Genomic DNA, 26,708 nt, shown 5'->3' with positions numbered 1-26,708 from the left:
TGCCATAAAAAAAAAGTGTGTACCCAGCTTTAGTTAAATGCGCCCCACAGAGCCCCACCCTCCTAGTTCCCAACCCTTCTTCATACCAGCACCACATCAGTCCTTCTAAAGGTGGGTACAGGCAGATTGAAATTCAGCCAGTTCAGCAGGGAGCTGCCAAATTTCAATCTGTGTGTAGCACCCCCTTTCCTGTTTGACAGAAATTGATTGGTAGGGTCAACTTCTGTCAACCGGTCATGCTAGAAAACTATTCAGTGGCCAAAGCCAAATGACTGCAGCCACTGATCAGTGTATTCTTCTGCCACCGGAGGATTCCCACTGTCAGAATACAATGGCACAGTTGAAAGGATTCCTCCATCCACCTTGCTTGTGTGGATGAGGGGAATCCATTCATTTCTTTTTCTTTTGCCACTAGCTGAACAAACGAAAAAAAGAATCTTATCTCCCGTCACTCCCTGGGCTCCTCTTGAGAGGCAGCATTGTCTTTTTTTCCCAAAATGTCTTCCTCACCCGGTTTCAAAAGTTCCATAGGTTCTTCTATTGCACACTCTGCTCTAGGACCCTTCAGGGAATCAATCTCAGATTCAGGTAGTAGGAGGACTTCAAAAGTGGGAATTGGTGAAGAGGTAGGCTCAATTTGTAGGGACTGCCTCTGTAGTAGAAGGAATCTCTGGGGGGAACTTATCAAGGGAGTAGCTGAGCTTGGAGCAGAGGTAGGTGTCAAAATACTGTCTTTTATGGCAGTTAGAAGAGGTCACCAATCTATTCCAATTTCTACCCCTTCTTCCTCATTGGTCCCCTTCTCCTCTTCTGGAGCCACAGTGGGCTGAGGAGAGGATGGGGGAGGCCTACGTGGCCAAGTTCTCACAGTAGGAAGATTACTTGGTGGCACTGGAAGTCAAACAGCATCAGATAATGCTAAAAGATGATTGACAAGCCCACATGTAACACTATAAGAATACTGAAATATGTCTTTACAACTAACTCTCTCAGTAATGTTATATAACCAAAAATCTAATTATGTAACACATATTACCATCTTATACAACATACATTAAACAAATACACAGAAACTACTAGGAAATACTATTTCATAGTAATTTCAGTATGTATATATTATTTATCTATTACACTAATTCTATTTTGCTTCACTCTTGACTCCCATGACACCCTACACCAGAGATCTACTAACCAGCTATACCCATCTACAGATATTTCCTAAATACTTTCTTGTTACTCCCAGGTTTCCAACTTTACTCCAGAAAAATCTGACATTTTTCTGGCTCAGCTGTGACGAACGAACTTGTCACGATCATTTAGTCAAAGCTCATTCATACTTTTATAATAATTATGATCAGGGCTCTTTTTCTCAGAGAATAGGTGCAGGAACTCCCACCTTTTGAGTCACCCCTTGTCTCCAACCCCTATTGACCTCCAAGAACTATCCCTTTGTTTTTTCCCTCCTACCCACTTCCCAGTACAGCTGCTTTTATAGATTACAGAACCAAGTATCATTTTGTGGTGCTAAGTAATTTGTATGCAATGTGATAACAAGAATAGCAGTAAAATACAGTTGATCCCCTGAAGCCAGCCAGAATTGATACCCCACACAATAGAGCCCCCAGCAACAATGGATCCTCTGCAACAAAATACCCCTCAGCAGTAACAACAGATTTCACAGCAGCCAGCATAAATAGGCCCTCCAGCAGCCAGCAACAATAGACTCTTCCCTGGACAGGAGGTCCCTCCCTATGCAAAAATATATTCCAATCAGTGACAATAGATCCCCCAGCAGCCAACATCAATAGACCCTCCAGCACACCTCAGCATCCCTTGCATACATTCAGTGCTGAAGCGGCCGGAAGTGTGTTCCCCCACATTCCCCTGAAAAGAAGCCCTGATTATGATTAATCATAAAATATTTTGCAAGCTTGTCATAAATATAATGTAATTCCTGTAAGTGCCAAATTATGAATTTAGAATAATATTATAACACTGAGACTCTATATTGATTTTTGTACCCTTTTTTACTGAAAAGCAGTAAAAACTATTGGAACAGAAACAATAAATAATTAGATTGTGTATCCACATCACAGCATGTACTGTGCACTCTTCACATATAATGCCTCAAATTCTGAATTAAATAATGGATAACAAAATAACTGGATTGGGCAACCACATAAAAAAATGTTGCAACTGCCATGCAAATACCATGCAAAATAATTAATAACAAACAAGTTGAATTGTGCATCCAGATATATTGCTCACACATGCCATGGGTATATGCAGAATTACACCCCAAAATACATTCTGCTGCTTCTCCTGAGTATGAGTCTTTTTGAGAGCTTTAAATATATATATATATTTTAATTATTTATTTTGCTTTTTTTATTTTTACACTGTCCCCTTTTTTTTTGCTATCACAAGGAATGTAAATATCCCCTATAATAGCAATAGGTACTCTTTTCTGAGAAATCTGGGGTCTATTAGAATCTAGATCTCTCCTTTGCCCTTAAAGCATGTGATTACACCAAGATTCATGTGAACAGATGGTTTCCCAATTTAAAAATGGCACTGTCTATATCCGGCAAAACCAAAGTGATGAAATGCTTGTAGCTTCTGGCTTCTTAGACCATAGAGCTGTTGTAGGCAGAACTGCCAGCTGCATTCACGGGTTCCCTGGTGGGACAGGAGAGCCTGAGAAAATGGTGGAAGGGAGGTTTTCCGTCCTATTGATTGTAAAAACAATCCAGCGGCAAACTAGCTGCTAGGATTGCTTTTACATTAAAGCTGACTGCTGGCTGAAAAAAATGATTACCAGGATGATGCCTGCAGCTGCATCCATTATCCTGGTATAATTACTCGAAGTCCAGTACCAGTACGTCGCTGGTCCTTGTTGGACATACATGTAATGTGTTTTTTTTTTCATGCAACCTGGGGGCTGAACTAAAAAAGAGAACCTAACAGATTCCTCCATTCACATTGATCAATGTGAATGCCAGAAAAAGTGTGTGGTATGCCCACCATTAGAATATACTGCCCTCCATCCACCCACTTTTAATGATGGGCATACAGGTAAAACATTCCTCTATTCACATCGATCAAGCAGATGAAGAAAGCTCTCTAAAAAAAAATGCAAAAATATATGGCAAAGCATAGGAGCGATCCACCTCCACCCACTGACCACCCCAGACCCCCATGCTTGGGCATATACATTCTTTTTTTTTAACTGCGGATGAGAAATCTCCTCCTGCAGCACTACATGCACTGACATTATATTCTGAGAGCAACACCCTGTTGCTGTCAGAATAAACAGATCAGCAGCATGCAGCTCATTGGCATTTCTGCAAAGCACACAACAATGGTTAACAAAAAAAATAAGAATATAACTTAATAAAACAACAACTTTTTTTAATTAAAATCTGTGCCAAAAAAAAAAATCAAAATGATATATGCCAAAGCATAGGAGTGATCTGCCCACTGACCACCCCAGGCCCCTATGCTTGGGCATATATGTTCTTTTTTAACTGCAGATGAGAAATCTTCTCCAGCAGTGCTGCATGCAGTGATGTATGTATTCTGAGAGCAACACCCTGTTGCTGTCAGAATAAACAGATCGGTGCTGCAACTGAATGTGTTCCTGCAAAGCAAACAATGGTTAACAATAAAACACAATAACAATAGACTGTGCCGTGCTGTACCCTATACTACTACGCCACTAGTGTGTGGTAGAGCTGGAAGCAGTCCTTGATGCAGAGACCAGGTTGGTCAGGACAGGAGGGACAAAAAAAGCGGGTGCCACATCCTATTCCGTGTCTGCTACAGACACAACATATTCTTTGGGGTGATCTCTGAGTTTGGGTACCAGAGAGGACATCAAGAAAATGCCTCTCATGCAGCCAGCTCACTGCATCTGGATTTGGGAATTGGGCCACAGCACCTTCCAGATACAAAAGGGCCGTGATGATCTCTTCCTGAAATTTTAGGAAGGATCCACTTCATCCAGTTGCTTTGTAAATTACAAAAGCGTTATATATAGCCAATTGAAGTAAATAAATAGACACTTTTTTTGTACCATTGTCGAACTTTGTGGGAAACTAGGTATGGATCCATCATTTGGCCGTGTCTGTCCACCCCTCCCATGTTAAGTTTATAGTCTTGGACACAGAAGGGTTTCTCAACAATGCCAGATGCCGATGGCCAAAGGGCCATCGTGTCTGCATGAATGGAAGACAGGACGAAACATCCCATTTGTCCTTCCACTTAACTGTGAGCAATTCATAATTTCTCAAGCAAGCTTTCTCCCCCTTTCTAAGTCGGATGTTTACAAGTCATTGGGGGAAGGCCCAGCGATTAAGTCGCACAGTGCCACATGAGCCAATTCCAAGATTTTATAAACGTCTATTTAGTGGCACGTTTGTATTGAAGCTGCCCACATAAGTGGCACCCCTTGGGGAACAAAGATGACACCAAGTCCCATACAATCTTGCCACTGCTCCCTATGTGGTATAGGCAGTCGGGGGGCTCTACTCCACTGGCTTTTCCCTCATAAACCCTAAACTTGTATGTATAGCCTATGGCTATACAGAGTTTATACAGTTTGACCCCAGATCTGGTACATTTGCTGGGGAGGTGAATGCAAGGCTGCCAGTAAAATGAATGAGGGACTCATCCATGCAGATGTTTTTCTGGGGCATATACACATCTGAAAATTTCTTAGTGAGGGTGTTTATGAGGGGCCGAATTTTGTAGAGCCAGTCATGTTCAGGGTCACCCTGAGGACCAGTGCACTAAAGTGCATGAAGCGCATTATCATCTCATATCTGTTCCTGGGCATCGCAGCAGAGAACATGGTCTGTGGACCAATATGACCGCAACTAATTCTTTTTTTATAATGCCCGTGTTGAGGGTGAGGCCCAAAAAAGTCTTAAATTCATAAACTGTGATAGGTTTCCATGCGAATGGCCTGGCAAGAGCTGAATTTGGGTCGGTAGGGATATATTGTTGCTTTGGCCCACAATCAAATTATACAAATCTTCTGTGAAAAACAGCTAAAAAAAGGAAAGTAGACATATTGTAAGACAATGTGACGAACCGTCCCTTTGTGATCACATTTTGCCCTTTCTGTTCCAGTTTTCTTCCCTTCGTAAAGCTGTATATGTTTCACAGACATTCTACACTGTTTATTTAGGGTAATTTGAACTTGTAGTATTTCACTTCTAGAGTTCCTACTGTATTGTTGGGTTGTAGGGGTTTGTTGTGGGTGGGGAAAACCTGGTGCCAGGCTGTCTGGTGGGGGTGGGGTTGAAGCTGTAAATACTGAGCTGTGTTTAATAAAGTCATTCATTTTCACCCTACACGAAGTTCCGACTCATGGTTTGGGGAAGGATTGCCTTTGAGCTCTAATACCTACTTTGGCAGAGCACTGGAAGCCTTGCTGGAAAAGGGGACCATTGGCTGAGACTCATCGCTCCGCACGAGGAAGCCCAGGTGGAACGGTTCCACCACAATTGGTTGGCAGTGGCGGGATGTTTCCTCATTGCAGAGAAAGTCCAAACCACCAACCGGGACTCTATCTTTTTCACGGAGACGTCTCTGCTCAGCCAGATGGATATACGGGACCTCCGGAAGCCAACTCTCCAAAGCCTGCTTGTCGCTCGGGGAGGTATCTCTGGCTCCAAAACGAGAGAGGAACTGCTGGACGAGATTATGGCCCTAGACCAAGTGGATGCGCACCCCACTTCACCTGATGCACACTCCACTACACTTAAAGCGAACACTGCTCTGCCAGAAGTGAACTCTGCTTCACAGGAGGAGTTGGAGGAACAGAGCAGCTCATCGGCCCCTGAAGCACCAGGCCCACTTAGCACCGTACAGAGACCCCTATACCATTCGGATTTGCGACAAGAGGTGGAGTGGCTTTTAAAACTTTCTCGGAGGTGGATGGGGACATTGACAGCTTTCTTCAGGACTTTGAACAGTTGTGCACCATCCATGGTGTGGCAGCCCAAAACCGGGTCCCCATTTTGAGCAGCAAGCTAACCGGTCGGGCTGCAGACGCATTCAGGACTGTACCAGACAGCTACTGCTTGGATTATGATTTTGTTAAGGAACACTTGCTGGCCCGTTATACTCTCACCCCAGAGGCGTACCACTTAAAGTTCCGGGCACTCAAGAAGAAACCCCAGGACACCTTCACGGAATGGGGACATCAGTTACAACACGCTGCCTGCAGCTGGGTCCGAGGGTGTCAGATCACCAACCTAGAGGAACTGTTACTGGAGCAGTTTTACAATGGACTTCTAGGGGATATTAGACATTGGGTCCAGGACAAACACCCCCTAACTTTAGCCGACGCTAGTCGCTGGGCAGATGAGTACCTGGACAACAGGAGGCTAACCGAGTCCACCATTCCACCTGCACCTCTTCCACAACCAGTGGTGCCCACTCCGGTCACCTGAGAATGTCTCAGACCACCCACACCTTCTGACCCAAAGCAGTCTGGCCCACGCTGTTATGGCTGCAACCAAACAGGGCACATCCGCATTCATTGCCCCCAGAATCCACCAAGGCCCCAGAGCAGCAAACCCCCTTGGGGCACTTCCAACCGACCCACCACTCCCTATGGCCGAGCCTCTGCCTACTCCCTACAGGACCACCCGAGTGACACCGCCTCTTCATGGAGGAATTTTACCACCAAGGATGAGGACATCGGGGTCTTTCATGAGGCTAACCCTCTCCAGGCTGCCACCCCGGACAATCGCTGATATCCCTTACAGGTTGTCCATGTTAACGGCCATCGTGCCCAAGGATTACGGGACACTGGGGCCACACCCGCCCTAGTCCAACCCCAACTGGTACTAGACTGGGCCAAGACCGGGTGGTCAATGGCTGTACAGGTAGCGGGAGGCCATGTCTACCGGATTCCTACCGCAAGGGTTTACCTGGATTGGGGAGCCAGGGACGTTGAAATTGGAGTAATGCATAACTTGCCAGCTGAGGTTCTCCTTGGAAATGATCTGGGAGTCCTGGTCTCCACGTTTGGCACCGAGACCCCTGCTGAAGCTCATCTAGTCACCACTCGCCACCAAGCTAGAGAACATGCTGCCGCTCCACCTTACAGGTTCCGGTAAGAGTCGAATACCCACCCCCTGCTGAGCTTGTCCCTGCCCTGACCTTGGATTCCCCCGCTGATTTCGCTAAAGAAACAGCCAGTGACCAGACCTTAGACCCCTATAGACGGAGGGCTGGAAGTGATCCTGGGGGATTGGGAGATGTGAGATATGAGTGGGACCAGGGCAAGTTGTACAGGGTCCACGGGGGAGCAAAGGTGGGCGCTGCCCAAATACCTCACCGGCAGATGGTAGTACTGAGGAAATATCGTCGTGACCTCCTCCAGATTGCGCATGATATTCTCCTTGATGGACATTTGGGCAAGCAACGGACCCTGCATCGCTTAACCCAGAGTTTCTTTTGGCCAGGAGTATCAGGGGACTACTGTCGGTCTTGTGAGGTCTGCCAGAAGGTAGGGAAGCAGAGAGACAGGCCCAGGGCTACTCTGAGGCCCCTACCCATAGTGGGGCCCCTCAAACGGCCTAGTCCCACAGGCAAGAAGTATATCTTGACCATTGTCGACTACGCCACCCGGTACCGGGAGGCCGTAGCACTGAGAGATGTGCAGGCAGAAACAGTTGCTCAAGCCCTGCTGCAGATCTTTACTCGGGTAGGATTTCCTCGGGAGACCCTGACCAACCAAGGCATGCAGTTCACGGCTGAGCTTACCCAACAACTTTGGAAGTTGTGTGGGATCAGACCGCTGTACAGCTCTCCCTACCACCCCCAGACCAATGGGCTCTGCGAACGGTTTAACGGTATGCTGAAACAGCTCCTCCGAACGTTCACCATGTCCCATAAGGACTGGGAGCTGCATCTTCCCCACCTCCTGTTCGCCTACCAAGAGGTACTGAAGGAGTCTACTGGGTTCTCTCCCTTCGAGCTGCTGTACGGCCGGAGGGTTCGGGGACCCCTGGATCTCCTACGCGAACACTGGAAGGGAGCAGTGGCCGAGGAGGGGACCTTGGTGGTGGCCTATGTGCTGGAGCTCAGGGAGAGGCTACAACGGTTGATGACCCTAGTGCGAGACAACCTTGAGGCCGCCCACAGCCGACAAACAGTGGTACACCCGGTCTGCCCGAGACCGAACGTTTCACTTAGTACAGAAAGTGTTGGCCTTGAAATGACTCAGAAACACTTCTTCTGCCGCGGCTGCCGGGGGACAGACAGTCCCAGCTGAGTGTAGCGGATGTAGATATCAGCACATGGCTGCCTCCCAAGGCGCAGGAACAGGCCCGCCAACTGCTCCAAGAGCACCAAGGGCTGTTCTTGTCTCTGCCCAGTTACACCACCACAACTGCCCACTGGGTAGACACGCAGGGTCAGGCCCCCCTGAAGCAGGTGGCCTACCAAGTGCCTGAGTCCATCAGAGAAGGGATGAGAAGAGAGATTAAGGAAATGTTAGATTTAGGTGTGATAGAACCCTCTGACAGTTTCTGGGCCTCCCCAGTAGTCCTGGTACCCAAGAAGGACGGAACCATCTGGTTCTGTGTGGACTACCGCAGGCTCAATGACCGGACTGTGACCGATGCATACCCCATGCCCGGATAGATGAGCTGCTGGACTGGATGGCCAGAGGTAATTTTCTTACCACTATCGATCTCTGCAAGGGGTACTGGCAGATTCTGCTGGATGCGGACGCAGTACCAAAGTCGGCATTCATCACCCCGTTCGGCTTGTACCAGTCCAGGGTCATGCCGTTTGGGATGAAGAATGCCCCGGCTACCTTTCAGAGAATGGTAGATAAGCTGCTGGATGGACTGCAGGACTTCTCCTGTGCCTATCTAGACAATATAGCTATCTACAGTGATAGTTGGGAGGATCACCTCCGACACCTCCGGGAAGTGCTTGATCGCATTGGGCAAGCAGGGCTGACCATCTGACTGGACAAATGCCATGTTGGGGTGTCCGAGGTCCAATATCTAGGACATTGGGTAGGATGTGGGAAGCAACGACTGGCATCGGCAAAGGTGGAAGCGGTAGCAAATTGGCCCACTCCCCAAACCAAGACCCAGGTCCTTGTCTTCCTAGGCACTTTGGGGTACTACCGTAAATTCATCCCCAACTACAGTGCCATTGCTAAACCCCTAACGGATCTGACCCGGAAGAATCTGCCCCGACAGGTTGTGTGGTCCCCAGAGTGTGAAACAGCCTTCCAAAAGCTCAAACATAATCTGATACATGCTCCCGTTTTGGCTGCTCCTGTCCCTTTCAAACGGTTTTGTGTTCACACTGATGCCTCCACCTTTGGATTGGGCGCTGTTCTGAGCCAAATCGGGGACGACGGGAACGACCATCCAGTGGCCTACCTAAGTAGAAAGTTGTTACCCCGGGAGGTGGCCTACGCTGCTGTGGAGAAAGAGTATCTTGCCTTGGTATGGGCCCTCAAGAAATTGCAGCCCTACCTGTACGGGCACTCCTTCACCGTACTCACCGATCACAACCCCCTGGTATGGCTAAACCAGGTCTCCAGGGACAATAGTTGTCTGCAGCGGTGGAGCTTGGCCCTCCAACCCTATAACTTTACAATCCAGTACCGACCAGGGAAGCAAAACGCCGACGCGGATGGGTTGTCCCGGCAAGCCGAGTTGGAGAAGTAACCCTCTGAACCGACCAGCCCCAAGCGGACCCGTTTGAAGGTCTCGCCGGGTCTGGCGGGTGTGACGAACCGTCCCTTTGTGATCACATTTTGCCCTTTCTGTTCCATTTTTCTCCCCTTTGTAAAGCTGTATATGTTTCACAGACATTCTACACTGTTTGTTTAGGGTAATTTGAACTTGTAGTATTTCACTTCTATAGAGTTCCTACTGTATTGTTGGGTTGTAGGGGTTTGTTGTGGGTGGGGAAAACCTGGTGCTAGGCTGTCTGGTGGGGGTGGGGTGGAAGCTGTATATACTGAGCTGTGTTTAAAAAAGAGTCATTCATTTTCACCCTACACGAAGTTCCGACTTGTGGTTTGGGGAAGGATTGCCTTTGAGCTCTAATACCTGCCTTGGCAGAGCACTGGAAGACTTGACGGAAAAGGGGACCATTGGCTGAGACGCTTCGCTCCGCACGAGGAAGCCTAGGCGGAACAGTTCCGCCACATACAAGATTGATGCAGTACGTGAGGACACATCCACTATACAGATATCTTCCCCACTTATTATACTTTGTCCAACAGCACAGTCAACACTTTCCTCTTTTGACCTGGCTACTACTGAAAAGGTTACCAAACTGTTCTCAGATACCCACCTAACCAACTGTCCCCTGGATCCTGTTCCCTCACAACTACTACGATCACCCTCCTCTTCTATCCTATGCTCTCTCACTCACATCTTCAATCTCTCCCGCTCTACTGGCACATTCCCCTCCTCCCATATTTAAAAAGCCCTCACTGGACCCCACCAACCTGAACAACATAAAACCTATCCCCTTGCTCCCATTCACCTCTAAACATCTAGAATGCTTAGTCTACAACTGTCTTACCTCACTTACCTTACTGATCTTACCTTCTTTGTCCCCCAACAGTCTGGCTTTCACTTGCAGCACTGCACAGAAACTGCCCTACTAAAACTCACTAACAATTTACTAACTGCTAAAACCGATGACTACTCCATACTCTTACTACTAGATCTCTCTGCAGCCTTTGATACTGTTGACCACCCGCTCCTTTTCAATAAACTCCACTGAATCTCAGAAGATTCAGCTATATCCTGGTTCTCACAACTAAATCTATCTCTCTACTCCTCACCTCGCGCCTTCACTCTCCTCTTGCATTACTAACTGACATATCAGCATGGATGTTGCACCACTTCCTTAAAATAAACCTCTCTAAAACTGATCTGATAATATTCCCTGCCCCCCCCCCCCCCATGCACTCCTACATGACTTTTCTATCAAGATCAATAATACAACTATCAGTCCCTCCCCTCAACCCAGGGCACTTGGTGTAATCCCAGACTCTGACCTATTCTTTTGGCCCCAAATCCAATCGCTGTAAAAAACCTGTAGACTTCACCTCTGTAACATCTCTAAAATTCGCCCCTTTTTAACCAATAAAACCACCAAGCTACTTGTTCACTCACTCGTTATCTCTTGCCTTGACTATTGCAACTCTCTTCTCATAGGCCTACCTCTCCATAGGTTATTCCCTCTTCAATCTATCATGAATGCTGGTGCAAGGATCATCAACCTTACCAACCGCTTAGTGTCTGCCACCTCTCTCTGCCAGTCCCTCCACTGGCTTCCGTTTGCCCAATTAATTAAATTAAAAATACTAACAACAACATACAAAGTCATCCACAACTCTGCCTGAACTTGTCTCCAAGTATCACCCAAACCGTCCTCTCTGCTTCTCTCATGATCTCCTGCTCTCAAATTCCCTCATCTCCTCCTCCCATGCCTGTCTCCAGGACTTTGCCAGAGCCTCTCCCATCCTCTGGAACTCTCTACCTCAATCTGTCTGGCTATCCCCTGCTCTGGCTGCCTTTAGGCGATCCCTGAAAACTCATCTTTTTAGGAAGCCTATCACGGCTCCAAATAGACATTTATCACTTCCATCAGCTCATTGTAAGTGGGGCCCTCTTAATCCTCTTGTTTTGATTTGTATTGTCACGCTTTAGTAAAGCGCTGCACAAACTCCACCTTCTCCACCACCACCAACGCGCTGTATAAGTCCTGTATAATACTAATAATAATGACTAAAGACTTTGTTATCTAGAGGTCTGAATGCTGAAATAGATCTAAACTGTTTTACTAGTAATGTTAGTAATGTTTAGAAAACCCCTATAGAGTAGGGGTAGGTGATGAGGTTTAGTAGATGACATATTGAGGTTCAAATTCTGGGGAGTATAGGTACATTTTTTTATTTTTTTTTAGACAATTCTTTTTATTTAGTTTTATGTATGTATACAACAAACACATACAGTTACAATAGAACAAAGCATAACATAACTTAAAAAGAACCAGCGGCCTCGCAGGGCCAGGCTTAACATAGCTAAAAGGAAACTACCCCCCTAACCAGGCTACCCCAGCCGGCAATATATTAGCTATACCAGATACCAAAGCCTTCGTGGGCCACAGTAGAAGAGATGGCATCAATGATCTCCTAGTACAGTAAGGATTTAAAGGATTCAATGTACTTTCCTTAAGAAAAAGCAGAATGTCATCAGCACATAATGCAAGGTATTCTTTAATTAATCCTGCTAGAAAGCACCAACCTCTAGAAGGAACACAAGGCCACAGCCAGGGGTTCTATCATAAGTGCGAAAAGGAAGGGGGAGAGGGGCCAGCACTGTCTAGTGCCCCTGCCTGTGGTAAAAAAAGGTGGAAAGGAAGGATTCAATTTTGAGGGCCATCCTTGGGCTGCTATACAATGGAGTATAGATAAATTTAAATGCATTTTTTGTGGATATGGTTGTGTTATTTAGATTTGGTGTATACAATTGTATTTTTTTATTTTCATTTTAATTCTTACATATAATTGGGAAGGTTTATGCACAGGTATTTGCCTTGGTTGGATAATTGTAATAAGGAGAGGCATGTATTCAATATGCTTGTTGATTTTAATTTTTGAGTATATTTGAGTGATGTATTAATATTTGAAATATACTTTGTATGGGGTGAATGTTATATTGAAAAGTGGACAGGTGGATATACAGAAGATAGTGTTGGGGGAAACTAATTAGGAGGGTGAATTGTATTATAATTTTATATAATATTGTTATATTGACATTATGTTGCTGTTTGGATTTCAGTAGTTGGATTTTTGATAAATGTCTTTCTTTAATTAATTAATTTAATGTACAGGAGTAATATTATAGTTGAAATATCATAGATTGGAGTGATACACCGTTGTTTTGCATTTCGTCCGTGTGGACTTCCTCATAAGGCCAAACTGTTCCAAATTCTCCTGGTGCAGCCTAAAGCATAAACCAAGTAGATGGGTACCGTTTGGCCATATGAGGAAGTACACACGGACGAAACGCATGTCAAAGCACTACTGCATGTGCAGCCTAAAGCATAAACCGAATAGCTGGGTACAGTTTGGCCATATGAGGAAGTACACACAGACGAAATGCACGTCAAAGCACTTACTGCATGTTAGTGCAAACACACTAACCCAGAAGTAAAATTGAGGTAGCGAGCTGTACCATGAGGTGGTGAGATATTACCAAATCCAGCTCATGCAGAGAAAGCAGGCACACTGACGGCTGGTTTTATTATTGAAGGTGTTCTTTTATCATATATTTGTGAATATTATATATGGTTTTAATAAAATGTAAAGGTGTAGAGATACTGCACTATTGCAAGCCTTTATTTTTTATGGGTGACTGTTTGCAGGAGAGTGTCTTAGAAGATACCATATCAAGAGTACTATAGTTTGAAGCCCAACTAACAACTTTACCACCAGCCATGCTTTCTGTTCTTAAGATACTTTTTATTATTTTTTTTTTCAATTGTCAAACAAACATAAATAAAACACATACATTATTATTCCAGTGTTACAAACAGTTTGAAGAGACCTCCATATCTATCTCAAACAAGTAAAAATAGCTATACTGAAGAAGCAATTTCCCTTTACTTCCTGAGTACCATGCCCTTGTCCCCAAGGACATAGCAAGTGAAGTCAATTAAAGGTGTTCTCCAAGATCATAACATTTATAGGTATTTACCATACCCAGCCTATTAACTGCTCTCCAAAAAAATAAAGAAAACGTCATATCTATAAACCCACAACATTTTTAGCAGCATTCTACCTGTATTTCGGTTTGTTAAGGCAGGCCAAATTCTAGATTTAGCTATTCTGAATGCAAAATGGCTCCCTCCCCTCTTGAAGCTACCTGCTGAAATAGACATTTCCTACAAGACATAAATATAGGCACCCTTTAGCTAGGCAATTAAATATATTTTAAAATGCTTGTGCAGGAATCAGAGACACTCTTCACCAAATATCAGGGATATGATATTTATTATTCTCAAAGCATGAAAACTACCCAAATGTTAGGGTGTCATTGGAACAGCTGCTTAAGAATTTAAAATAATAGTAAAAAAACAAATGGGTGCTTTCGTTCACAAATGCTTAAACAACAAAGTCAAGGAAAATAATGATAAGGTTAGCATGAGTATACTGTATATTAGACTCCATAAAATAGTGCATATGTTTTCTTTCAATCTTGGAGACTCTGTCTTGGAGTACTGCTGCAAATTCATTTGAGACATTGGTGCATCTACATATGTACTATATGTAGAAGAAAGTATGTGAAATTCCTTACCTGCCTCTCTCACTCCAGCCTGCTAATTATACTACTCCACAACTGCACTTAAAAAAGCTAGCTGCATCTCATTTATTAAAGTTACTCTTTAGTCAGAAAATTAAGTCTTGCTAGAGCACTGGTCCGAATTTATAGAGGCCGATCTGCTGACAGCCTAAAGATTTAATGCTACTCAGGACTCTGGGCTTCAGCAAAATGGCAGCCTCCAGCAAAAAGAAACAGGAACAGTGTGGAGGCAATTTACAGCACACACTAATTTTGGTAGCATGATTATAAATGTGGAATGTATGTTTCTTGCCAAAGAACATTCTTTTTTAATAAATTGTTATGGGTAAAGTTCCACTTTAATTTATTAAACACTGCCAAATCACTGATCCTTGGAAAAATAAACAAAAATACCCACTCTTTCTGAGAGAGCTCATAGAGTAAATTATATTTTAAAATGTGAGATCTGAGATTTAAAAATGCTATGCTGATTAGATAATTAGCATTTTGGTAACTGGACAAGTGGCCTCATAGATTGTTTTCATTCTTTATTATGGTTACACACAGATATGTTTACCTGTGCATCTCAGATCTTTCACTTACCTGATGTGGGTCAGAGGTGTAAGTTGCTTCCGTGCAATATCCCAGTTTCTTTTGGCCCCCTCCACACTCCCTGTCACCTAAACCTTCCTCCCTACTTTCATTCCCTTATCCCTTCTTCTTCCCTGTCCTTTCCCCATAACATTCACTTTCTTCTTTTCCTTATCTTTCATTAGTAAACCAAACCGCCTCCATTATTCCTATATAACAACTGTTATTTCACTTTACAGTTCGAATTATTTAAGTGTACCATTTTATTAACAGCAACTTTTGGAGGTGGGAAGTATAAGAACAAAAGAAGTATATAAGTATTGTGACAGGATGAGACCCTGTCACTGTGAGAAGATAGGAAAATTTGACACAGGATTTCCATTTAGATTGAATATGAAGTTCCAGAGTAGTGTTTCTGGGCAGAGAAAGCTGTGAATTTGGCTTTCTCTGGATTCTGCAACTCTGGATCGGAGCATTCAATCCTGTTTCTTTGTTTGGCTAGACAGGTATAAACTCATTTTACCTCTGCACAAATCATTAGTAAGACCTCATCTGGAATATGCAGAAAATAAATTTAATCTCCAAACACAGAAAGGTTTCTTTACAGTAAGAGCTGTGAAAATGTGAAATAGACTATCTCAAGTGTTGGTTCTGGCCAGCTCAGTGGATTGCTTTAAAAAAGGCCTGGATTATTTCTTGGATACACAGAATATAACTGGATACTAACATTTATAGGTAAAGTTGATCCAGGGAATTATCCTATTGCCTCTTGGGGGATCAGGAAGGAACTTTTTTCCCTGCAGGAGCAAATTGGATCATGCTTTGCAGTTTTTTTTGCCTTCCTCTGGATCAACTGTGGGTGAAGGATTATAACTTTTTTTTTTAATGGTTGAACTGGATGGACTTTGTCTTTTTTTCAGCCAGACTAACTATGTAACCTGCAATCTGTGAGGTATCGATACTTGGGTCTGAGAATAGCTCAGGGCTCCCAGTTGGAGACCATTTCTAGTAGGAGAGATGGAAGGTTTCATTTGAAGGGTCAGAGGACCCAGATGGAAGCCAAGAGACAGAGGTCTCAGTTACAGCAGTCAGCTCAGCTCCTATTGGTGTGTCAAGAGAACCCCCATCCAGAGTTCACTAAGAAGGCTGCTACTGTTACCTATAGCAACATTGCTGAGATTGGAATAACTGACTTCATCCAGCCCATGTAGCCTACTGATAATGCTGAGGAATTTTTTTGCAAAAGTTGAGAGTGTTGCTGTACAGGAAGCTTGGCTCAAAGAAAGCTGGTTAGTACGGTTACTGCCTCTACTGTGGATAAAGTATCATGCAGTGCACCAGGGTTGCCTCGAGGTCGCAAGGATTACAACACCCTTAAAGCTGAAATTCTTGAAATAGAACAGAATTGCCATGCTTGGGAATGCCATCAATGGGAAAAACGTTACCCTTAGCAACAGAACGGAGGAGCTACAGTGGAGATATGGCTCAAATTCAGAGTGAAGATATTTTTGTGAAAATGTATGTTATTGCCCCTGGCAACCATGGAGAAAAGTTTGTAAAATCTGCAGGGGGTGGCAGAGAGCACAAGAAACTGGTGGTTCCATCTTATGGTTGCGTATGTGAATTGCTCAACCCAGGAAAGAGGGCACAGTATCCAGCATCCTGTAAGGGGTAAGACCATGTGTTTCAGTATGCAGAGAATCTGTTTTCCCTACAGGAGTTGTTGGAGGGTCTAAGAAGGCTGCTGTGTTGCCCTTCAACAATGTGAGCAGTGCAGCAGAGAAGGGACAACACCCTCAGTTGAAGAGTACAACACCTGCCAACTGGAACGATAAGACTGTTCCTATTACCTGTGTGACAGAGACTGAGTATATGTTTAATACTGATGAAGTGGTGGCAAGTCTGGTGAGGAGATCCACTTCCAAAAGAGACTTGCTGATGTGTAGTGGGGAAGCATGGGTTAATGCAAAACCTAATGCTGAAGACTGAGGATTAATAAGAACTTCAAGCAGTGTACTGTGTAGCAGGAAGACAAGTGGTCAAAATTTAATATGATCTGTTGCTTAATAATCAGATTAAAATGCTGAGCTAAATATTGGGTTAATGCAGCTTGCGAAGGCTGAAACAGTAGAGTCTTATGAAGTTAATGAAATGCACGGTAGTGAACATGTGTTATTGCAACTAGCTATGTCAGGGGTGACCACTGAGAGATGTGCAACAAAGGTGTCTCTGGAGACCTCACAGGAGCTCATGATGTCAGACCTTGAGGTTTCCAAGGACAACTGTGTAGCCGCCCTGAGAGCATTTCTTATAAAATGAAAAATGACAAACTAAATGTCCCACAGGCTCAAGCTGGTGATGGTCTGAGACAGCCTGTAAAAGTCAGGAATACTGATGTTGGGAAATGTATTACTGACAACTGATTACTGTCTCCTGTCTCCCATGGCAGAGTTGTCCCTGGAATTCTCAGGTGGACTCCCGGTGTTGGAGTTGACTTTTGTCCAGGACAGCTCTGATACTGCTCTGGTGGAAAAGCGGGGAAAATTAGCTCAAATGGTATATATGTGGTTAGAGGTGACTGGAACCCAGACACGATAGACTAGAATAGTCCAGCCAAAAAGTTATTTACGTGGTTGAAGGAAACTTCCTTGTGTGACAGTTGCGTGGACATGACAGCTGCTGCGCCAAATGGAGGGTCTGCAGAGCAGCCAGTAGTTGAAGGCATGTTGGTTGTTGAAGAAGTTAATCCCCTCCAGTCAGAGGGACCAGTTAAGGTTGCACACATGGCAGAGGTTTTGTCCACAGCCCAACAGCAAAACAAATGTTAAGTACAAAAATGTAAGTGTAAAAGGATGCCCTCTCCTTTTAGCATTAGTGAGCCACTGCAGGTCACAACCTGTTACATGCATCAGACAGCGCTCCTAGGAAGCATCAATCTGTGGTGGTGGTGGATACTTCCAAATGTCTCAATCCCTCAAGCTTCAGTGGATTAGCCCCTCCATGTGTAAAAAGCGGAAGAGTCCCTAAAGTTCTGTGCTTAGATGTGGGGTGTATAGAAATCACTGAGATGTTATTGGAAACATTGAAATTAGTGAAAACACTTTTTCTGTACATCTGCATGCATCCACTGCAGATGGGTGGCCTGGTACTGTGTAGTACCAATCAGTGGGGACAGGTGGTACAGGCAATGTTAAGCAATGTTTCTTCAAAATTGGTGTTGATTACTGCCGTGCTGGTTACTTGTATGGAAAGTGGTCTCACGGTTCTCTGTGAGAGTGCTTCCAGTGGCTGTTTTGAGCGGAAGGAGCTCAGGGGTACTGCTATAGAAATTGGAAATGACAGATATATCAGAAGTCTCTCCGTCTGATGGTGTGATAAGGCACATTCCTGTGGATGCGTTCCGAGGTGCGACTGAGCAGGAGTTAGTACATTGCGCGTATAGTCTCACCCACTAGACTTCATGAGAAGGGCTCAGAACAGGCACAGCAGTAGCGGGAATTCTGTCTGTCTCCTGCAAAGAGGTGCAGATTGATTAAGGAGACACTCTGATAGGAAATAATAATTACAGTGTTGATAACTGTACCGGGGGTAGAGTGTATCAACACTGTTGAAAGTTGTCTCACAGTGTGCTGGGTTGCTGCCTACTGCTGTTGTGTATGGTATGAGAAACACACTAGAGCACTGTTGGTGCCAGAGGTATTGGTTGAAGTACCAGAGGACACAGAAATGGTAAAGAGACTCGTGTACAAAAATGTGTTGAAAAAGGTTGGTTGATAGAACAATTGCTTATGGAGTGTTCGGCAACAGGGGGCAATGTGAAACTTTGTGAAAGTCCCATAAAAGTAACCGCTGGCCTGTATGTGATCCTTCCTCAGACACTGTGCTAGCAAACAATGGAACAAGAGTTCTGTGTGATGGTGACCATATTGAACTGAGTAATCCATTTGTGGAATGATTGATGATAAACAGAAGAATGGGGTGTTAATCTCAGAATATTTGGCCGCCAGTGGTAACCACACAGGCATTAGGGAACCTGAAAAACTGGTTAGGATTGTATCAGGTAGGGAGAGAGCTTGGTCCCTGAGAGGTGCCATAGATCCCTACATCCTGGGAGAGAAGGTCTGGGGAGGTAAAAAAAAAACGCAGGAACCCAGGGCCAAATGGTAGAAGGGGTTACCACCCCTTCTACCAGTGGGACCCCATGGTGCAGGAAGAAGTGCTTGTGGAAGTACACCCGTCATCAAGGTACTGCTGTTTCTCTAAGACCCTTATGCAGCTTAGTACAGAGGCTATGTGATCACTTTTAAAAGGGTGTGTAAAAAAAAAAAAGGGGTGCCAATACTTTTGGCAATATAGTCCATAGACACGTCCATTGGAATGCCAGTCAGAGAAGCATGATTTGTCACTCCAGAGAACATGTCTCCACTGCTCTGGAGTCCAGTGGTGGCGTGCTTTACACCACTGCATCCAACGCTTTGCATTACACTTGGTGATGTAAAGCTTGGATGCAGCTGCTCGGCCATGGAAACCCATTCGATGAAGCTCTCGATGCACTGTTGTTGTGCTAATCTGAAGGCCACACGAAGTTTGGAGGTCTCTAGCTATTGACTCAGCAGATAGGTGGCGACTTCTGTGCAATGTGCGCTTCAGCATGCGCTGCCCTGCTCTGTTATTTTACTTGGCCTTACGTGGAGTTGCTGTTATTCCCAGTTGCTTCCACTTTCCACTAACAGTTGACCATGGAATATTTAGTAGCAAGGAAATTTCACAGATTGACTTATTGCATAGGCAACCTATCACAGTACAAGGCTTGAATTCAGGAGACAGTGACCCATTCTTTCACAAATGTTTGTAGAAGCAGTCTGCATGCCTAGGAGCTTGATTTTATACACCTGTGGCCATGGAAGTGATTGGAATTATGTAATCCAATGATTTGGAGAGGTGTCCCAATACTTTTGGCAATATATACACACTGTATGTGTATATATATATATATACACTGTATATATATATTTGTACTTTTTTTTTTTTATATAAATACACAGATGTTCAGATGTTTTTCCTTACATTTCTTTTTTTAAATTGAATGGGTTCTTCTACAAGGTGAGGGTTCACATATACTTTGAGTTTGTATCCCACTGACTTGTGGTTCTGACAGAGCCTGTTGTTCTTAAGCCAGCCACACCTGGACCGGTCAAATTTCAATCCATGTATGGACAAGAGGATGTACAGAAGTTGTTTTGTAGATCAACTTCTGTACAACTGCCCTATTGCTTTTCCTCACTCGGAACTATAGCTGGCAAGCTGATCAGTTTATTCTAACAGCGGGGAAGTCTCCCCACTGTCAGAATACAATAGCTCACATCAAGTTCCCTTCCCTGGAACTAAGGGGCCAAGACCAATCCCTGAAGAACAACCCCACATCATAATCTGGGAATTATGGGGAATTCTAGTCAGTTTTTCAGAGGGTTGAATGAAAAGAAAATGACTCATCTATGGGCTGCCTTACATAGGTATTACAATAGGCATTGTTGTGTATGGTTTCAGACTGAGTTTCTTGCATTGCTGATTACCTAACCATCATTTTTCTTTTTAGAGCCTTTGCATTCAATTAAACACATTGGAACTGGCCAAGTGTGTCAGTGTTCGCAGGTCTATGTACAGGGGCAGGTCATCACTGGAGCAGGACAGGAGGACCCAAATAATCTAGACATTGATGCAACTAAAATCCACTACTGAATGTGGCCCTGTATGTAATGAAAGTGACACTAACACTGCAAAGTCAGTCTCAAAAATGGGAGTGTGCATTTTTTACATTCTTTGAAAATGTCTAAATGCAAGTACTTAAATTTTGATCCAACGAAGTAGTGTTTCCTAACTCCAGTTCTTGATATTCATTGACAGCATATGTACAGGCAGAAGCACCAATGCTGTAAATAAAAAAAAAAAAACATCAAAGAGAGAAGAAAAAGGTGACTGGGGATGTTTGCTAAGTACTTATCATGCTCTCTTTATAGGCACAAGCCTTTAGGTATCCCTGCATATTTGGCACTGTTCAGCAGCCGCCATGCAGAGGGAGAGAGGGTAAGGGGAACCAATGTTCCTCTGAGTCCTCTATAGGTGTCATCAGGACAGCAGCTATCCATTTGGGCGCTGCTACCCTGGTTGACCCCTGCATCCATCTTTGATGTGGGCAGTGCTATAAATAGCACTGATAGCACTGTCCCACTTAGGCTGCCCATACACTATACAATTTTCTGTACAATTTCTGCCCAATTTCCTTTAGATTTACCTTCAACTATGTAGTGCAAGGGCCTGCCTAATTGTATACAATTGAAAGTGTTGATAGATTTGTACTTTCTAATGAGGACTCAGTACAATGAGTTTGCTCAGTACATTTTGGGCTAGATTTATTTATTTTATTATTGTTAGCAGTACTAAAAGCCTCATATTGATTTCCCGCACCAACCTGTCAATTACACGTTTTTTCCGTTACATTATATGGTTTTTGGTAAATCTAAAACAAAATTCTCAAGAAAATTGGATAATGTATGGCCAACCTTAGATTGGTGATTTTTTGCAGAGTGACTAGATTAGGAACAGAGAGCATAGCGTAGGGAGAGGTTCCAGTGGAGGTGGGACAGAATAAAACCGCCTTGTTGCGGTCTGCCTTCCAGTCACCTCCTCCATACGCTGTTGGGTATCAGTAGCTTGTACCAGTTCAGGGCTTAAAATCTCAAGTCCTGAGCTACTAGCCAGGCCTTAGAGTTACTCGCCACCAACAAACACACACAAACAGAGACACCTGTACACACACACAGAAACATGTACACACACACACACAGAGACACATGTACACACACACAGGCACGTACAGACACGCATACACACAGATACATGTATATACACACACGCACACATACACACACAGAAACATGTACACACATACACATACAGACACATGTATACACACACACAGGCACGTACAGACACGCATACACACAGAAACATGTACATATACACACACACACACACAGAAACATGTACACACAGACACATGTACGTACATACACACAAACACACACACATGTACATGAACACACACAGACACATGTACTCATACACATACATGTACATACACGCAGACACGTACAGATACACACATGTACATACACACAGACACATGTACAATTTTACACGCATACACAGACACACACACATAATTACACCCACACACCCCCCCCCATAAAAAGTTGCAGTACTTCGTTGTTCACTCAGAGATCCGGGTACTGCACTCTAGGGGGAGGCAGAGAGCACAGCACACACTTCTTGCTTTGCTTTCACTGCGCTCAGCTATTGAGCAGTTTGACGACTCCCAGTGCCAATGACAGATCTGGCCTGAGCTCTGAGCCTGCTCAGCAAGCAGCCCTGGGGGGCACACTCGCCCCCACCATAATTTCCACTCGCCATTGGCGAGCTGAAATTTCAAGCCCTGCTCTGCATAATAATCTGTAAGGGTTGCCAGGTCAGTGCAGCAGTGCATACAGACTTCATACTATCTTCTTGGAACTATTGCATCAATATACTCTTCTGCATTACTTGGCCTCCGTGTGTGTACTCTCCTCTCTGGGTCCTCTGTGCCCCCCACTAACAAGTCTACACATATACCAGCTGCAAACATACATCTTTCAATACAGTCTTTCATTAGAAATATAATTTGGTGTATGGATTGCACAGGATCAGGTGATTGAATCAATAATGACTATAGGCAGAATCAATGTGCAGCTAACACTAGCGTTAAAAAAAAATTTCATAGGACCAACTAGAGGTATGATTGATAGACTTTATCACTTAGCAACAACAAAATTGAAAGAGAGCAAAGTTTACATGGACAGTGGGTTGAGAACCATTATTTGGCTAGGACTTGTCCGTATGTAATGAGTGGATTTATTTTTTACGTAAAGGTTGTTCTGCAGTGAGTGTGTGTCACAAAATAGGAATTCTATTTCATAATTGCATGTAACTTAATATTCTCTCTGTAGCCAATGCTTCCTATTACACATGAACTATTAACATACATAATAATAATATCATAAAAATTAACAAAAAAAAGTGAAAAATTAAACTTCAGCACATCAAACAAAAATATAATTGGCTAAAATCAACCAAAGAAAGTGACTGTTTTACTATCTAATGAGGACTCAGTATAATGAGTTTGCTCAGTACATTTTGGCCTATATTTATTTATTTTATTATTGTTAGCAGTACTAAAAGCCTCATATTGATTTCCCGCACTAACCTGTCAATTACACGTTTTTTCCGTTATTTGGGCTAACTTTTCCCTCTTTCAAACAATAGGTAAGAATTTACACAATATTAACTCTCCATGGTGCAGACACATTAAAAATGTGAGGCATAGCACATACATTTTTAAATACATGTATGCATAGCAAAGCAACATTTGTGAGCAGTGCTGGGACAAAGGCCTTTAATATAGAAGACAAAAAGTGCACCCTTATCATGAGCTGTGAACTACCTCAGCAGTATAGATTTGCATCCCTCTTGCTGTAGTGCCCAGTGCAGCTGCCACTTCTTCCCAGCCCTGTTTGGGAATACAGCACTTTTTCCCCATTGTGTTTAAAAAAAAAAAGAAGGAAAATCCAGAATGCTGACTTGTCAGTTAATGTGATATAAATATGACACAATGTCCCTTTGGCCTCTTCAAAATCTGTGTAAAGTTATGCCTATAAAACTTTCCATATTGGTTCATAAATAATCAGGATAGCTTATGAACCAATATAGAATGTCATGCAAACATTGTGGATGAGTAAAATAAAAGTTGATATTCTATCACATTTCTACCACTGTCCATGACCCCATCAACAAGATTTTTCCTATCTTCCTGTCCCCTGTGATTGTCAGAAGTTTTAACCCCTCCCCACGCTACTAAATATGTGTTTGTGTATCTTGTGTCCCCATTGTTATTATTGTTATTTTTGTTCCTAACAGGAATTCTGGGGAAAACTCCCCAACAAATAACAATAAAAAAATGACAGAGAATTTAACCTTTCCCTGCTCTACCCAGAACAAAAACAAATTGTGTCATCTTTCATAAATGAGTATATATATATATATATATATATATACACACACACACACACATATATACACACATATATATATATATATATATATATATATATATACACACATATATATATATATGTTGGTCTGAGGAAAGTCAAACCACACAGCTTATTCCACCATTAGCAATGTGGCTAAAACAAACAGGCCAGGTGCATTTTGTTGTAAGTTTAATACTGCAAACAGAGAAAATGCAGTGCTCCCATGACAAGTCCCTAACAAAGTAAAATTCATTTTTTTAGTTTATTTCTTTGAAACTATTTTCCTATACAAAAACTGTTGCCAGTGTTGGGCATTCTAATGTTTATAGAGTTGGTAAAGCCTTTTTAAAAGAATTCTCTGCTTGTGTTTTCCGCTTCCATCAGTTTCAAGTTAATGTTTATGGTGAGTTTGGGAAAGGCCTGTTAAATGATGCCACTGGCCATTCTTTTGTGATTGTTTGCAATTTCCTTTCCCAGTACATTTTCTTTTTATTTAGGATTTCCATCTTTATCCGGTGTTCCACCTCAGCCATTTCACATTCTCGCTCAATCTGCTGCACTTTAGCTACATGTACTTCATTCATCTGAATAAGCTGGAGCTGAAGGATAGACATCTGTTGGTGGTGTTCTTCCTCATGCATCTTTGTCAGAAGGCCATTCTGAGAAGGTTTGCTCCTGTAGGTCCTGTTAGCAGTTATTCTGGCAGATGAGCAGGTGGGTGATGGCATGTTGCCTTGACATTTCACCATGTTGACTATAGACTTCTCTGCTGAGTAAATCTCTCTTTCAGGGATGACAAAAGGTTCTAGAGAATTAAAATATTAAGATTATTATTACATGTAAAAAAATGTTGGCAAAAACTATTATGCTCAACTATAAAACTGCAGGAAATACAATGAAATTAGAAAAACAAAAACAAAAATGAACCTTGCACAAAATTTGATCTACACTCTATTTATTAGCCTCCAGCCCACTATGTAAAAGTAGCTAGCTAAAAAGTAAAGAACAATCAATAAATAAAAAGCAATAAAGAGCATTGTCATAAAATTTGGGATTCTCAGCCGATTGGTGCCAAAAACAGATTTGGTGGCAAACATCTTTTATTTTACTGCTCCCTTGTTTCAAAGTGTCATTAAACCCAATTAATTATAAACTGTCAGTACATGCTTTATTAAATTATGTGTATACTCACTTTGCCACTAGAGCTTTTCGTTTTCTGTAAATTGCAAAAACCTGGTTGATACTGCTGTTCACTGCCCCTCTCTCCTTGTCTGTATCCCTCCTGTAGGCTGAGATTATGTAGACCAGCTGTTGCCACAACGTACTGAGCATGCTCCAATTTTAGTTAGCTTCTAAGATGTTAATTTCCTCCTTTTTCTTATCTGTCCAGCCTACAGTATGTGACTATAGTCACACATATAGGTGAATACACACTGGTAAATGACAGTCCTCTCCCTGTACTTTACAGTGTGAAAAAAATAAAAGCTTTTGTCAGTAAACTTAAACTCCACCTACATCATATATAGAACTGTAAGTTGTGGGATTTTCAGGGCACAAAAACACAAACAAATAATATTTATTAAAAAGATTTTTCAATTTTTATTGGTCAGTTTTAAAATTGTGGTTAAATACAATACTGTTGAAACAACAATATAAACTTGGCTGTTTGCTGTGGCTTTGCGGAATATAACTTCCCTACATGTTTTGCCCAACATGGGCTTCCTCAGGGGAAGAACCCCAGTACAGTCTACAATAAATATGAAAAATATCAATTGAGATAACAAAAATCAATTTTTGTGTACAAAAGTACCTTTTTGAACAACTTAAGATTCCCTAGCTTACCATAAGCGTCAAGCTCCCAAAGCTATTGAGGCGTATCAATATAGACAATTGGACATCATTTTGGCCCAAACATCCGTACAATTGCAGAGGATATAGGAGAGGTCAAATATCCACCTAAATATAATATATATAGCCCCAGTGGTGCATTTTGGTTTTGTGCTGCCCTAGGCAAGACTAAAATCGGGCACCCCCCAGCATCTAAATTTGTCTCGCCCCTTCCTGTTTAAGATCCATCCCTTCATCTGCAAACTCCACACCTTCCTATTAGAACTCCGTCCACTGACACCAACAATGGGACACTATTCCTCCCATGGACACCAACGATGGGGCACTATTCATCTCACTGATACCAATGATGGGGCACTATTCCTCCCACTGACACCAACGATGGTGCCCCACCATTAGTGTCAGTGTGTGAGGAATAGTGCTACATCATTAGTATCAGTGGGAGGAATAGTGCCCCATCATTAGTGTCAGTGAGAGGTATTCCTTTCACTGACACTAATGATGGGGCACTATTCCTATTGTGCCCCATCACTGGTGTCATTGGGAGGAATAGTGCCCCATCATTAGTGTCAGTGGGAGGAATAGTCCTATCATTAGTGTCAGTGGGAGGAATAGTGCCCCATCATTGGTGTCAGTGGGAGGAATAGTGCCCCATCATTGGTGTCAGTGGGAAGAATTATTTATTTATTTCAGGTACTTATATAGCACTGTCAATTTACACAGCGCTTTACATATATATATTGTACATTCACATCAGTCCCTAACCCTCAAGGGGTGTACAATCTAAGGT

General features: G+C 43.2%; 1 protein-coding gene across 7 annotated transcripts in view; it reads right to left on the bottom strand.

Annotated features, from left to right (window-relative positions):
• The window catches only part of MSANTD3 (Myb/SANT DNA binding domain containing 3), a 517,687-nt gene that overhangs the window by 110,239 nt on the left and 380,740 nt on the right, over positions 1–26,708 (bottom strand). For 5 of the 7 annotated variants that reach the window (XM_089681044.1, XM_089681048.1, XM_089681049.1 and 2 more), the window contains one exon: positions 13,514–24,875. The exons of 1 other annotated variant lie outside the window; for it this stretch is intronic. In XM_089681044.1, coding sequence (XP_089537170.1) covers positions 24,469–24,875 — 407 coding nt within the window. In that variant the 3' untranslated portion in view covers positions 13,514–24,468. Of the gene's footprint in view, positions 1–13,513; positions 24,876–26,708 lie in introns of those variants that run through there. One more of the 7 variants, XR_016313266.1, reaches the window with a different exon arrangement.

The sequence above is a fragment of the Staurois parvus genome, unplaced genomic scaffold, assembly GCF_062004578.1.
Source record: "Staurois parvus isolate SC_StPar_1 unplaced genomic scaffold, SC_StPar_1.0 ptg000257l, whole genome shotgun sequence".
Lineage (NCBI taxonomy): Eukaryota > Metazoa > Chordata > Amphibia > Anura > Ranidae > Staurois > Staurois parvus.
The sequence above is the reverse complement of the archived record's forward strand: the minus strand, read 5'-3'. Positions and strand labels throughout refer to the sequence as shown.